This window comes from Oncorhynchus clarkii, chromosome 16, assembly GCF_045791955.1.
Source record: "Oncorhynchus clarkii lewisi isolate Uvic-CL-2024 chromosome 16, UVic_Ocla_1.0, whole genome shotgun sequence".
Classification (NCBI taxonomy): domain Eukaryota; kingdom Metazoa; phylum Chordata; class Actinopteri; order Salmoniformes; family Salmonidae; genus Oncorhynchus; species Oncorhynchus clarkii.
In genome coordinates this window covers 53,195,864-53,211,774 of record NC_092162.1, presented here as the reverse complement: position 1 = coordinate 53,211,774, position 15,911 = coordinate 53,195,864, and the positions used below count along the sequence as shown (strand labels likewise).

The 15,911-nt window shown below is 42.5% G+C and overlaps 1 protein-coding gene across 1 annotated transcript in view; it reads right to left on the bottom strand.

Moving 5' to 3' along the window:
* Positions 1-5,323: 5,323 nt before the first annotated feature.
* Positions 5,324-15,911, bottom strand: part of LOC139367346 (DALR anticodon-binding domain-containing protein 3-like) — a 29,880-nt gene continuing 19,292 nt past the window's right edge. The window contains exons 8-11 of the mRNA XM_071105550.1: positions 8,313-8,432; positions 7,514-7,627; positions 5,751-5,819; positions 5,324-5,443 (exon numbers count right to left, since the gene is read on the bottom strand). Coding sequence (XP_070961651.1) covers positions 5,324-5,443; positions 5,751-5,819; positions 7,514-7,627; positions 8,313-8,432 — 423 coding nt within the window. The remainder of the gene's footprint in view (positions 5,444-5,750; positions 5,820-7,513; positions 7,628-8,312; positions 8,433-15,911) is intronic.

The window sequence follows — 15,911 nt, the reverse complement described above, 5'->3', positions numbered from 1 at the left end:
CTCCCTCAACTTGAGACATCTGTGGCATTGTGTTGTGTGACAAAACTTCTAATTTTAAAAGTGGCCTTTTATTGTCCCCAGCACAAGGTGCACTTGTGTAATGATCATAATGTTTAATCAGCTTCTTGAGATGCCACACCTGGCAGGTGGATGGATTATCTTGGCAAAGGAGAAATGCTCACTAACAGGGATGTAAACAAATGTGTGCAAGTTTGAGAGAAATAAGCATTTTGTGCATATGGAACATTTCTGGATTTTTAAAATTTCAGTTCATGAAACACGGGACGAACACTTTACATGTTGCGTTTATATTTTCGTTCAGTGGAAACAAACACTGTATAGCCTCAAAACATGGTTAAACTATAATTTTGATATCATGGATGGCCAGTCCATGCATCCCCAGCTCTGCCTATGAATTTGAGGGTGGTTAATCTTCTTCAGGCACATCCTTCAGCTTTTACCAAATCAAAGTCAGGGTGACCGCTTTGTTATTGGTTCAATTAAGGATTCTAGAGTTAAAGTGACCAAATAGTGGAACACCGTGCTGCAATATGACACATACAAACCTTCACACACAGCAGCAGGGTCACCGAGTTCAACACTCATTTATTGATCAAATCAGTGAAGGTGAAAAATATATTGATCTGATGCGCTGTTGACAAAAACTTAGAGAGAGCAAAAAAAAAGAGTCTGACCCAAGATTCACGCACACCAACACACAAAACGTACATGATAATAAATGTCCAAGATATGGCACAGAGCGACAATGGAGAAGTGGCGTCTGGCGCAGTGCAGTATAGTATGTACTATGTCACAGGAGAAGTACTGCAGTGGTGGTGGTGGAGGGTTAGTCCATGGCACATACACAATGCAGTCGGGAAGTATTCAGACACACAATACTCCATAATGACAAATCAAAAACAGGTTTGTAGAAATGTTTGCAAAAAAAAAAGAAAGAAAAAAACAAGAAATACCAGAAAATGCTGCATTGAAGGTCCACAAGAACTCCGTGTCCGAGACTGGTCAGGATCGAAGGAAAGATTAACAGAGCAAAGTACAGAGAGATCCTTGATGAAAACCTGCAACAGATTGCTCAGGACCTCAGACTGGGGTGAAGGTTCACCTTCCAACAGGACAACGACCCTAAGCACATCGGCAAGACAATACAGGAGTGGCTTCGGGACAAGACTCCGAATGTCCTTGAGTGGTCCAGCCAGAGCCCGGACTCAAAGTGAGGTGTCTTTTATACTGATAACAAGTTCAAACAGGTGCCATTAATACAGGTAACAAGTGGAGGACAGAGGAGCCTCTTAAAAGAAGAAGTTACAGGTCTGTGAGAGCCAGAAATCTTGCTTGTTTGTAGGTGACCAAATACTTATTTTCCACCATAATTTGCAAATAAATTCATAAAAAATCCTACAATGTGATTTTCTGGATTTCTTTTTCTCATTTTGTCTGTCAGTTGAAGTGTACCTAAGATGAAAATTACAGGCCTCTCATCTTTTTAAGTGGGAGAACTTGCACAATTGGTGGCTGACTAAATACTTTTTTGCCCCACTGTATGTGAGAATGCTGTTTATTGACTACAGCTCAGCGCTCAACACCATAGTGCCCACGAAGCTCATCACTAAGCTAAGGCCTCTGGGACTAAACACCTCCCTCTATCACAGTGCAGGTGCATTTATACGGAGACTTGATTACACACAGGTGGATTGTATTTATCATCATTAGTCATTTAGGTCAACATTGAATCATTCAGAGATCCTCACTGAACTTCTGGAGAGAGTTTGCTGCACTGAAAGTAAAGGGGCTAAATAATTTTGCACGCCCAATTTTTAAGTTTTTGATTTGTTAAAAAAGTTTGAAATATCCAATAAATGTCGTTCCACTTCATGATTGTGTCCCACTTGTTGTTGATTCTTCACAAAAAAATACAGTTTTATATCTTTATGTTTGAAGCCTGAAATGTGGCAAAAGGTCGCAAAGTTCAAGGGGGCCGAATACTTTCGCAAGGCACTGTATATAAATAGGCGTGTCAGAGGAAAGCCAATAAATTGTCAGAGACTCCAGTCACCCAAGTTATAGACTGTTTTCTCTGCTTCCGCATGGCTAGCGGTACCGGAGCACCAAGTCTAGGATCAAAAGGCTCCTTAACAGCTTCTACCCCCAAGCCATTAGACTGCTGAACAATTCATAAAACATCGCCACCTGACAATTTACATTGACACCACCCCCCCTGCTGCTACTCGCCGTTTGTTTGTTACCTATGCATAGTCACTTCGCCCCCACCTACATGTACAGATTACCTCAACTAGCCTGTACCCCTGCACACTGACTTGGTACCGGTGTCCCTTGTATATAGCCTCGTTATTCTTATTGTGTTACTTTTTATTATTACTTTTTATCTTAGCCTACTTGGTAAATATTTTCTTCTTCTTGAACTGTACTGTTGGTTAAGGGCTTGTAATTAAGCATTTCACAGTGAAGTCTACACTTGTTGTATTCAGCGCATGTGGCAAATAAAGATTGATTTGACTTGCGGCTGTAATCCCTGTCAAAGGTGCTTCAACAAAACGCTAAGTAAAGGGTCTGAATACTTTTTTTATTTTATACATTTGCCAAACATTCTAAAAACCTGTTTTTGCTTTGTCATTATGGGGTATTGTGTGTCGATTGATGAGGGGTGAAAAAACAAATGTAATCCATTTTCGAATAAGGTTGTAACGTAACAAAATGTGGAAAAAGTCAAGGGGTCTGAATACTTTCCAAATGCACTGTGTGTGTGAGAGGGAATGTGTGAGTGAGATATATACAGACACACACACACACACACACACACACACACACACACACACACACACACACACACACACACACACACACACACACACACACACACACACACACACACACACACACACACACACACACACACACACACACACACACACACCATACTGAGACAGTCAGTTCCAGTGAAACATATCTATTTGTATTATTCAAGTAGAAGGAAGGGGAACGTAAATGGCTCATGGCCAGGAGCAACATCTAGTGATCAGAGCGGGGGCAGTGCTTACAGTGTACATACAGAGTCTGTGTAAATACCTATGGCTCTGGGGCAGTGTTTGTTAGTGGAAAAGCATCTATGGTATTGTATAAGGGAAGACTGAAGATGATCATTGGTTCAAAGGCAGTGAGTGTCTACGGTAGATGCTGTATCTGTTGTACATCAGAGATACTGATGATAAGACAGGGGAGACAAACACTTCACTGTAGGGTGAATCATTTATACACATTCTTTTATCAGCAATAAATAGAGTGGGTGTAATATAGGGTGTAATATAGGGTGTACAGTGCCTTGCGAAAGTATTCGGCCCCCTTGAACTTTGCGACCTTTTGCCACATTTCAGGCTTCAAACATAAAGATATAAAACTGTATTTTTTTGTGAAGAATCAACAACAAGTGGGACACAATCATGAAGTGGAACGACATTTATTGGATATTTCAAACTTTTTTAACAAATCAAAAACTGACAAATTGGGCGTGCAAAATTATTCAGCCCTCTTAAGTTAATACTTTGTAGCGCCACCTTCTGCTGCGATTACAGCTGTAAGTCGCTTGGGGTATGTCTCTATCAGTTTTGCACATCGAGAGACTGAAATTTTTTCCCATTCCTCCTTGCAAAACAGCTCGAGCTCAGTGAGGTTGGATGGAGAGCATTTGTGAACAGCACTTTTCAGTTCTTTCCACAGATTCTCGATTGGATTCAGGTCTGGACTTTGACAAGGCCATTCTAACACCTGGATATGTTTATTTTTGAACCATTCCATTGTAGATTTTGCTTTATGTTTTGTATCATTGTCTTGTTGGAAGACAAATCTCCGTCCCAGTCTCAGGTCTTTTGCAGACTCCATCAGGTTTTCTTCCAGAATGGTCCTGTATTTGGCTCCATCCATCTTTCCATCAATTTTAACCATCTTCCCTGTCCCTGCTGAAGAAAAGCAGGCCCAAACCATGATGCTGCCACCACCATGTTTGACAGTGGGGATGGTGTGTTCAGCTGTGTTGCTTTTACGCCAAACATAACGTTTTGCATTGTTGCCAAAAAGTTCAATTTTGGTTTCATCTGACCAGAGCACCTTCTTCCACATGTTTGGTGTGTCTCCCAGGTGGCTTGTGGCAAACTTTAACCAACACTTTTTATGGATATCTTTAAGAAATGGCTTTCTTGCCACTCTTCCATAAAGGCCAGATTTGTGCAATATACAACTAATTGTTGTCCTATGGACAGAGTCTCCCACCTCAGCTGTAGATCTCTGCAGTTCATCCAGAGTGATCATGGGCCTCTTGGCTGCATCTCTGATCAGTCTTCTCCTTGTATGAGCTGAAAGTTTAGATGGACAGCCAGGTCTTGGTAGATTTGCAGTGGTCTGATACTCCTTCCATTTCAATATTATCGCTTGCACAGTGCTCCTTGGGATGTTTAAAGCTTGGGAAATCTTTTTGTATCCAAATCCGGCTTTAAACTTCTTCACAACAGTATCTCGGACCTGCCTGGTGTGTTCCTTGTTCTTCATGATGCTCTCTGCGCTTTTAACGGACCTCTGAGACTATCACAGTGTAGGTGCATTTATACGGAGACTTGATTACACACAGGTGAATTGTATTTATCATCATTAGTCATTTAGGTCAACATTGGATCATTCCGAGATCCTCACTGAACTTCTGGAGAGAGTTTGCTGCACTGAAAGTAAAGGGGCTGAATAATTTTGCACGCCCAATTTTTCAGTTTTTGATTTGTTAAAAAAGTTTGAAATATCCAATAAATGTCGTTCCACTTCATGATTGTGTCCCACTTGTTGTTGATTCTTCACAAAAAAATACAGTTTTATATCTTTATGTTTGAAGCCTGAAATGTGGCAAAAGGTCGCAAAGTTCAAGGGGGCCGAATACTTTCGCAAGGCACTGTAAGTATTTGGGGATCAATTTGGAGAAAATAAAAGCCTATTGCTAACTACAGTATAATCCTTTGGGCAGTAAAAGTGGCATGTCTTTTTCATCTATGGGATAGGCTAGTGATATTTTTGTCCGTTAGTAGGCCTTATATTTGGGCAGTTCATGGGGCTATAGTTGGGGAATTTGGGTCAGTTCATGGGGCTATAGTTGGGGAATTTGGGTCAGTTCATGGGGCTATAGTTGGGGAATTTGGGTCAGTTCATGGGGCTATAGTTGGGGAATTTGGGTCAGTTCATGGGGCTATAGTTGGGGAATTTGGGTCAGTTCATGGGGCTATAATTCTGGCTTTCGTTGGGGTATTTGGGGCTATAGCTGTGGAATGGGAGGAAGGTGAAGAGTGTCTAGTGCGCTATGGTAGAGCTCTCTTAGTGCTCTCAACAACTGCAGCCGACAAAACATCTGATTGAAGAGGTGAGGCAACGGCTCCTGTAGAGGGGGAAAGAGGGGATATAGAGAGAGATTGAAAAAGAGGGGGGAGTATGGAGTGAACTGTAATCAGTTTAAATCTAAAATAATCTGTACTCTATCAGTACACCATGTTTTCAGGCCTGGTATGGTCGGTCATAGGCCATTAACACAATGTGCCAAACATAGAGGGGCATCACACATGCAAACAGATATGTAATTCTGCATACTGCGAGACCACATGCTGTAATTAAACCTAACCTAAATTAACTACCCCCACCCTCAACACAGACAGACAATTATAGCGGAAATATTAGGGAGTGCTCACCCCAAGGACGTGGACTCTGTTGTAATAAGAGCTAAAATCCTTACTGAGGGACACCAGGAACTTGCAGATCTGGGAGACACATTGCACACACATTAAACATACATTATATGAGCATTCATTTACCTACTGTTCAAGTCAAAAGTTTGACACCTACTTATTCAAGGGGTTTTATTTCATGTTTTCTACATTGTAGAATAGTGAAGACATCAAAACTGTGAAATAACACATTAAATAATGTAGTAACCAAAAATAGTGTTAAATCAAAATATATTTTATAATTCTTCAAAGTTTGCAACCCTTTGCCTTGATGACAGCTTTGAACACTAGGCTGTCTTTCAATCAGCTTCACCTGGAATGCTTTTCCAACAGCCTTGAAGGAGTTCCCACATGTGCTGAGCACTTGTTGGCTGCTTTTCCTTCACTCTGCGGTCCTCATCTCATCTCATCCCTCAACTCATCCCAAACCATCTCAATTGGGTTGAGGTCGGGTGATTGTGGAGGCCAGGTCATCTGATGCAGCACTCCATCATGCTCCTACTTGGTCAAATAGCCCTTACACAGCCTGGAGGTGTGTTGCGTCATTGTCCTGTTGAAAAACAAATGATAGTCCCACTAAGCCCAAACCAGATGGGTTGGCGTATCGTTGCAAAATGCTGTGGTAGCCATGCTGGTTACTGCCTTGAATTCTAAATAAATCACTGACAGTGTCACCAGCAAACCACCTCCATGCTTCAGTGGGAATCACACATGCGGAGATAATCTGTTCACCTACTCTGCGTCTCACAAAGACACAAAGGTTGGAACCAAAACTCTCAAATCTGGACTCAAACAAAAAAGGACAGATTCCCACTGGTCTAATGTCCATTGCTCGTGTTTCTTGGCCCAAGCAAGTCTCTTCTTCTTATTGGTGTCCTTTAGTAGTGGTTTCTTTGCAGCAATTCGACCATGAAGGCCTGATTCACACAGTCTCCTCTAAACAGTTAATGTTGAGATGTCTGTTACTTGAACTTCCGTGAAGCATTTATTTGGGCTGCAATTTCTGAGGCTGGTAACTCTAATGAACTTATCCTCTGCAGCAGAGATAACTCTGGGTCTTCCTTTCCTGTGGCGGTCCTCATGAGAGACAGGTAACTCTAATGAACTTCTCCTCTGCAGCAGACGTAACTCTGGGTCTTCCTTTCCTGTGGCAGTCCTCATGAGAGACAGTTTCATCATAGTGCTTGATGGTTTTTGCGACTGTACTTGAAGAAACTTGCAAAGTTCTTGACATTATCCAGATTGACTGATGTCTTACAGTAATGATGGGCTGTCATTTCTCTTTGCTTATTTCAGCTGTTCTTGCAATAATATGGACTTGGTATTTTACCAAATAGGGCTATCATCTGTATACCCACCCCTATCTTGTCACAACACAACTGATTGGCTCAAACGCATTAAGGAAAAAAAAATCCACAAATGAACAAGGCACACCTGTTAATTGAAATGCATTCCAGGTGACTACCTCATGAAGCTAGTTGAGAATGCCAAGAGTGTGCAAAGCGGTCATCAAGGCAAATGGTGGCTACTTTGAAGAATCTCAAATATATAGATTTTTAACACTTTTTTGGTTATAACATAAATACATGTGTTATTTCATAGTTTTGATGTCTTCACTATTATTCTAAAATGTATAAAACAGTAAAAATAAAGAAAAACCCTGGAATGAGTAGGTGTGTCCAAACTGAAACTGATATTTTAAATGCACTTATTATTTTAAATCTCACCCGTTCAGTCTTCAGGTTGACTCTGGCCCCTCCATCACACCCCAACGTCTGTCCTGTTTGGTCGAGAAGCTCCGAGAATGGAATGAGGTAATCGAACAGAAGCAGCCACTCCCCCTATGAAACAGGAAAAGACACCATGACTGTGGAGAATAGCAATCTCTGGAGGACCAGAGTACAAATGAAACATATCTAGACCCATATTCACAAAGCGCCTCAGAGTAGAAGTGCTTGGAAGAATCCAGGATAAGGTCCTCCCCCATCCCACAGGAGGTTGGTGGCACCTTAATTGGATAGAACCAGCTTGTGGTAATAACTGGAGCGGAATCAGTGGATTGGTATAAAATACATCAAACACATGGTTTCCAGGTGTTTGATGCCATTCCATTCGCTCTGTTCCGGACATTTTTGTGAGCTGTCCTCCCCTCAGCAGCCTCCTCGGCAAAACTGATCCTTGATCAGCACAGGCTCTGTAATGTGTGCTGTGGAGCAGTCATTTAACCAATGATAGGCCTACCTCTTCTTTTAGAGCTGAGAAGTCCAACTGGGAGCCCTCTGGGATTTCAGGGTAAAGTCCTGTAGGATGCAAATAAGGAGGAACTGAACATGCAGCATGAGAAAGACCGAGTACAATGTAGGATGTACATGTTTGCTTGGTGTGGTCTGCACTAGTACGCATATACAACATGGCAGTGTAAAGGAGGCAGGTAGCCTAGCAGTGCAATTGTGTGGGTCAGATGGCTCAGTTTGTGGTTTGACTACAACATAACACAGTATGTGGCCTAAGTGTTTTCTGGGTCACTTTGGATAATGGCATGTTCAAAACAACTGTGTGCAGCCGAGCACAGTTGTACATGACGAAGACTCCGCCTCTGGGGCCCTTGGTGGACAGGCTGCCTTCCCTCTGCACGTCCAGGGTGACCTGTGTGTGAAAACAGCTATCAGTCAGCTCTGACTCAACACAACACCAGCCAGACACAAACCCCCTGGAGAGCAAGGTAGGCCAGCACGCTACAGAGCTATACCAGTTAATATACAGTATGAAACCTTAGAAATAAGGTTAATGAAATCAAAAACGTACTAAGATCAGATAACATTCATATATTAGCCATTTCTGAGACTCACTTAGATAATTCATTTGATGATACAGTAGAAGCAATACAAGGATATAACATCTATAGATGAGACAGGAATACTTATGGGGAAGGTATCGATATATACTCACTCAGAGCCATATCCCTGTAATGCTTACAGAAGATCTTATGTCAAGTGTTATTGAAGTCTTGTGGTTGCAGGTTCACCTGGCACATATAAAGCCTTTTCTTTGAGGGTTTTCTATAGGCCACCAAGTGCTAAAGTCAGCATCTAAAAAATGTGTGAAATGCTTGATAGTGTATGTGATGTAAACAGATCTACTTTCTTGGGGACCTGAATATTGACTGGTTTATCAAGCTGTCTGCTCAAGAGGAAGCTTCTCACTGTAATCAGTGTCTGTAATCTGGTTCAGGTTATTAAATCAACCTACCAGGGTGTTTAAACACTACAGGAACAAGATCATCCACATGTATTGATCACATTTTTACTAATACTGGAGAACTTTGTTCTAAAGCTGTATCCGTACCCATTTAATGCAGTGATCACAATATAGTGGCTATATCCAGAAAAGCCAAAGTTCCAAAAGCTGGGCCTAAACTATTGTATAGGAGATCATACAAAAGATTTTGCTGTGACTCTTGTGGATGATGTTGAAAATACACTACATGAGCAAAAGTATGTGGCCACCTGCTCGTCAATCATCTCATTCCAAAATCATGGACATTAATATGGAGTTGGTCCCCCCTTTGCTGCTATAACAGCCTCCACTCTTCTGGGAAGGCTTCCCACGAGATGTTGGGACATTGCTGCAGGGACTTGCTTCTATTCAGCTACAAGAGCATTAGTGAGGTCGGGCACTGATGTTGGGCGATTAGGCCTGGCTTGCAGTCAGCGTTCCAATTCACCCCAAAGGTGTTCGATGGGGTCGAGGTCAGGGCTCTGTGCAGGCCAGTCAAGTTCTTCCACACCGATCTCGACAAACCATTTCTGTATGGACCTTGCTTTGTGTACGGGGGAATTGTCATGCTGAAATAGGAAAGGGCCTTCCCCAAACTGTTGACACAACAAAGTTGGAATCGTCTAGAATGTCACTGTTACGCACGCCTCTTGGAGGAGGGAACACAACTCCCCGCAGAGTGAAAGAGGTATGTGATTGTAGGTGCGGGTATGGATGACAGAGGCAGAAGTTTACCGTTAACAGGGAATTTATTCCGTCACACGGTCATTTGGGGAAAAGGGACTGGACGGAACCAAAACAAAGAAAGTAAAAGTTAGAGCCCCCTCTCCTACCCAAAACGTATCTATTCTTAACGCCACCTGGGGTGCTAACCAAAATACAGGGGGTGGTCTGCCCAGGTCTTACAGACAGTACATACTACGGGTATGTGTATGCCCGCAGGCCTCTTGCCTAAGCACTCCCAAGGTGCCTTTCCCTTCCTCCCTGGGAACAAATTAAACAGAATAATACAATATTTCAATAATCAAAACAGTCCTTTTGACAAACATACCTCAGCAGGACCGGCTACAAAATACTTTGAGCAACAACCAACACAGGACATACCAATAGGCTCTCTCTCTGAGCAAAGGAACACTGGCTTTTATACAGCTGGAGAGGGAGTCTGCAATTGCAGACAGCTGTATCCCTTAGTGACAGGGCGGGATCAGACCTCCAATCTGCAATGGGGGTGACCAATTAGCTGCTTGCTGGAATCCAGGAAGCTATTTCCTGAAATACATGCATACAAACCCAGAACAACACAGAAACTGGGGAACTTAACAGTCACTGTATGCTGTAGCTTTAAGATTTCCCTTCAGTGTAACTAAGGGGTCTAGCCCGAACCATGAAAAATAGCCCCAGACCATTATTCCTCCTCCACCAAACTTTACAGTTGGCACTATGCATTGGGGCAGGTAGCAGTCTCCTGGCATCCGCCAAACCCAAATTTGTCCGTTGGACTGCCAGATGGTGAAGCGTGATTCGTCACTCCAGAGAACACGTTTCCACTGCTCCAGAGTAAAATTGCGGCAAGCTTTACACCACTCCAACAGACACTTGGCATTGCGCATGGTGATCTTAGGATTGTGTGCAGCTGCTCGGTCATGGAAACCCACTTTAATTAATCTCCCGACGAACAGTTATTGTGCTGACGTTGCTTCCAGAGGCAGTTTGAAACTCGGTAGTGAGTGTTGCAACCGAGGACAGGAGGTTTTTACGTGCCACGGGCTTCAGCGGTCCCGGTCTGTGAGCTTGTGTGGCCTACCACTTCGCAGCAGAGCCGTTGTTGCTCCGAGACATTTCCACTTCACAATAACAGCACTTACATTTGACCGGGGCAGCTCCAGCAGGGCAGAAATTTTAAGAACCGACTTGTTGGAAAGGTGGCATCCTATGACCGTGCCATGTTGAAAGTAACGGAGCCCTTCAGTAAGGCCATTCTACTGCCAATGTGTCGAGGATAAGTACATTAGAGTGTCTAGTTTGAGAAGCAGACGCCTCACAGTCCTCAACTAGCAGCTTCATTAAATAGTACCCGCAAAACACCAGTCTCAACATCAACAGTGAAGAGGCGACTCCAGGATGCTGGCCTTCTAGGCAGAGATGCAAAGAAAAAGCCACATCTCAGACTGGCCAATAAAAATAAAATATTAAAATGGGCAAAAGAACACAGACACTGGACAGAGGAACTCTGCCTAGAAGACCAGCATCCTGGAGTCACCTCTTCACTGTTGATGTTGAGACTGGTGTTTTGCGGGTACTATTTAATGAAGCTGCCAGTTGAGGACTGTGAGGCGTCTGTTTCTCAAACTAGACACTAATGTACTTGTCCTCTTGCTCAGTTGTGCACTGGGGCCTCCCACTCCTCTTTCTATTCTGGTTAGAGCCAGTTTGCGCCGTTCTGCAAAGGGAGTAGTACACAGTGTTGTACGAGATCTTCAGTTTCTTGGCAATTTCTCGCATGGAATAGCCTTCATTTATCAGAACAAGAATAGACTGACGAGTTTCAGAAGAAAGTACTTTGTTTCTGGCCATTTTGAGCCTGTAATCAAACCCACAAATACTGATGCTCCTGATATTGCTAATAATGGGCCTCTATCTACATAGGTGTACATTCCATAAATGTAAAAAAGCAATTTCCAGCTACAATAGTCATTTACAACACTGTATCTATGATCAATTTGATGTTATTTTAAAATGTTTTTTTTGTGTTGCTTTTCTTTCAAAAACAAGGACATTCCTAAGTGACTCCAAACTTTTGAATGGTAGTGTACATAAGACCGAATCGAGCGGGTCTGTAAGATTTGATACATTTGGTAGAAATCCTTCCTTAAGTTCTAGACCTCAGCTGAATCTGGTAATCAATGGTGTGTCTGTTGAACAAGTTGAGGAGACTAAATGACTTGGTGTTACCTTCGATTGTAAACTGTCATGGTCAAAACATGTATACTGAACAAAAATATAAACGCAACATGTAAAGTTTCATGAGCTGAAATAAAAGATAACACAATTTTCCATATGCACGAAAAGCTTATTTCTCAAAAAATGTGCACAAATTTGTTTACACCCGTTAGTGAACATTTCTCCTTTGCCAAAGTAATCCATCCACCTGACAGGCATGGCATATCAACAAGCTGATTAAACAGCATGAGCATTACTTGTGCTGGGAATTATAAAAGGCATTTCTAAAATGTGCCATTTTGTAAAAAATAAATAAAATGGCAGCAGCACTGTCAAGGTTCTTTATCCATTTCCAGCCTTAGCTGAGACGACAAACAAATAATTAGTTGGTTTTTACAGCACCTTACACAACATTTCCCTAATCACCCCATTCACTCTGTCCAATTTGAAATATTGTTGAGTAGTGGAGACCAGAGTCTATCAAACTTGGGCTGTCTCTTGCGGAGGTCATAAGTGAGCTTTTCAAGAGGGAGAAAGTCAACAATCTGGTCAATCCACATTTTAAATGTAGAAGTATTAAAAGCCCACAATAGAAGAATACATTTCTTAGCAAAGTATGTGATAGTCAAAAAATGTTCTCTGTCAGGATCAAGAACAAAGTCCTGCTGGGCATTAAGAAGACATGGGGTCATATCAAACTGTACATCTAGTATTTTCTGTGCAGCAGTATGTATAGATTGCCAAAATCTGGCAATCTCTCTACAGCTCCAAAATACATGCATATAGTTTCCACTTTCAGAGGTACATCTTTTACAGTTAGGAGAAATGTCTGTTTTCATTCTATGGAGTCTCAAAGGAGTGTAACACAATTTGTAATTAGATTCTTTCATTTTTACATTAGTAGAGGAGCAGTATACCCTGTCGCAAACCTCCGCCCATAACTCATCATTGAGAGTCAGACCAAGGTCCTTTTCCCAGATTATTTTCAAAGGAGTAAAGGAGGAGCCCCCTTTCTCAGAAAGGAGTCTATAGATATAGGAGATTTTGCCTTTAATGGATTGTGCTGTAGCAAGACGGGTTTCAGCTTCATTCAGCTGAGCTCTAAACCTCCTCTTGGAAGTAAATGAAGAAATGACATGTCTAATTTGAAGATTTATTTTTAAATGGATCTTGGCACATTGAATTTACTGCAGAGCTCTTGAAAGGATTTCAGTGTAGTGGATTTCTGATGAAATAGGTTTGAAAAGGTCCTGATTCCTAGAGTATGCCAAAGATTAAAGTTGGCATCACTCAGGGCTTTTGGCAAGTCTGGGTTGCATACTATAGGCGAGTGAGAACATATTTGGGAGGAAATGCCCAGGTATTTCTTACAGTCCCTCCACGCTAGTAGGGTGCTGTAAATCAAAGGTTTTAGCTATGTTGCCCACTTCACTAAAGTTGGGTGTGGAACACATTCTCAGCATCCAGGGAAGCCAGCAGGACAGGGGTGTGGAACACCTTCTCAGCATCCAGGGAAGCCAGCAGGACAGGGGTGTGGAACACCTTCTCAGCATCCAGTGAAGCCAGCAGGACAGGGGTGTGGAACACCTTCTCAGCATCCAGTGAAGCCAGCAGGACAGGGGTGTGGAACACCTTCTCAGCATCCAGTGAAGCCAGCAGGACAGGGGTGTGGAACACCTTCTCAGCATCCAGTGAAGCCAGCAGGACAGGGGTGTGGAACACCTTCTCAGCATCCAGTGAAGCCAGCAGGACAGGGGTGTGGAACACCTTCTCAGCATCCAGGGAAGCCAGCAGGACAGGGGTGTGGAACACCTTCTCAGCATCCAGTGAAGCCAGCAGGACAGGGGTCTTCTGTGTGTTTAATAATATCAAAAAGACGGTGAATGTTATCAGAAGAGTATCTGTCTCTAATAAATCCAGTTTGCTCCGCCTTTATTATTTTGGGAAGAAGAGTGCTTAGTCTTTTGGAGAGCAATTTGGTAATAATTTTTTAGTGGAAATCCAACAAGCTTATGGGCCGGAAGGACGAGCAGGATAGAGTGTCCTTGTCTTTTTTGAGCAACACTGTAATGCGAGCTGTGTGCATAGAGTTTAAGAGAACTCAGTTTTTGCAAAAATCATCCAGCATTGGCATGAAAATAGGGCTAAACTGGGGCCAAAAAGCTTTGTAGAACTTTTGGGAATCCATCTGGGCCTGAGGACTTACTAGGTGGCATGGAGGTAATTGCCTCCAGGATCTCCTCAGGAGTGAAGGGGGAGTTGAGATCTTCCTGGTCGGTCTCTGATAGTTTAGGTAGCGAGATTCCCTCTAGGAAGGAGTGGAGTTCTGCCTCTGTGTGTTTTCTCTCAGAAGTATATAGTTTGCAGTAAAAATCATGAAAAGTTAAATTGATATTTTTTGGGTCATATGTGACCTCGTCCTCTGCTGTTCGGATAGCCACGGTTGTACTCTGCTCTTTTTTAAATTGGTAAGCAAACCAATCTACTGGGCCTATTGCTATACTCATTGCTGTTTGGTAAAAAAATAATGAATCTCCCGAGCATAGTCCAAGTTCATCAAAAAGAAAGGAGGACCAAGGCACTCTTCTTATAATTGGCTAAAATGCCTTTATTAGTATGGCATGCTCAATAGAAACACAGTGTTTTTTTTTTTTTTAAACCGACGCGTTTTGGCTGCATGGCCTTCGTCAGGGAGTACAAAAAAGGAATACAATGTCCTCTTTTGAACAGCTTTTCCAATTAGCCCTAATTGGAAGAGGGAGTGGTTACACAATTGATTGGACACACCTAGTAAGCAATACTATACACATTGAAAGGTGAAATACTGTAGCGATGTTATCATAGAAATACAACTCCAAGCTAGAAGTATCAGAACACTAAAAGGTAGTTCTAACCCTAAATATGACTGGGAGAAGTGTCAAGAATAAGAAAGCAATATATTCCATAGTACACTAGAACACAGCAAAACATGAATAGTCAAACCATATCTGAGGGCAATTGAGCAAAATGTCCACTAGATGACAGCAAATGGACCTATCACGACCCTACAGGAAGGGTGAGAAATCCATATATTCAGTTAAACCAGGGTATTCAGTGGGCTGTAGTTTGTAAATCCCAAAACTTTCCCTTTGGTTTAGCTGTTTAAGACGGTCCCCTTTTCTAATAGAGGCCGGAATATGATCAATACCCATAGCTTGTAGGGAGGCAGGGTTGCCATGGTGTAGGGACTTGTAGTGCCTTGCCATGGTGTAGGGACTTGTAGTGCCTTGCCATGGTGTAGGGACTTGTAGTGCCTTGCCATGGTGTAAGGATTTGTAGTGCCTTGCCATGGTGTAAGGATTTGTAGTGCCTTGCCATGGTGTAGGGACTTGTAGTGCCTTGCCATGGTGTAGGGACTTGTAGTGCCTTGCCATGGTGTAGGGACTTGTAGTGCCTTGCCATGGTGTAAGGACTTGTAGTGCCTTGCCATGGTGTAGGAATATTGTAAGAGCTTTCATTTCTGATTATATGTATGAACGGCCCATGATCTAAATTCTGTCGCTGTACATTTCAAAAGTGATGAACAAATAGTTATATTGACTACGTCTGTCCGAGCTCGCTCATTAAGGTCTTCATTGAAATTACAAATGGCCTCTTATCCGCTTGTCGTGCCCTTGTGACATAGCTTGTACATCTCAATTGTCAGTAGAAACCACATTTGTTTAAGCAAGTCAGCCATATCAGCTATGTTTCTTTAAAAGGCAGTATATGAGGCTGAATGAACTGTAGCAGTGGTAAGGTGTTGGGACTGCTGTTGGGACAGCTTTATGTAGTCCCTAACAGTTTGTGGGCACCGTTTGTCACCGTTATAGTGCTATTAATATGTATTGGTTAGTGTTGTGTAGTGGCTTTGCTGGCATGCATCCCACA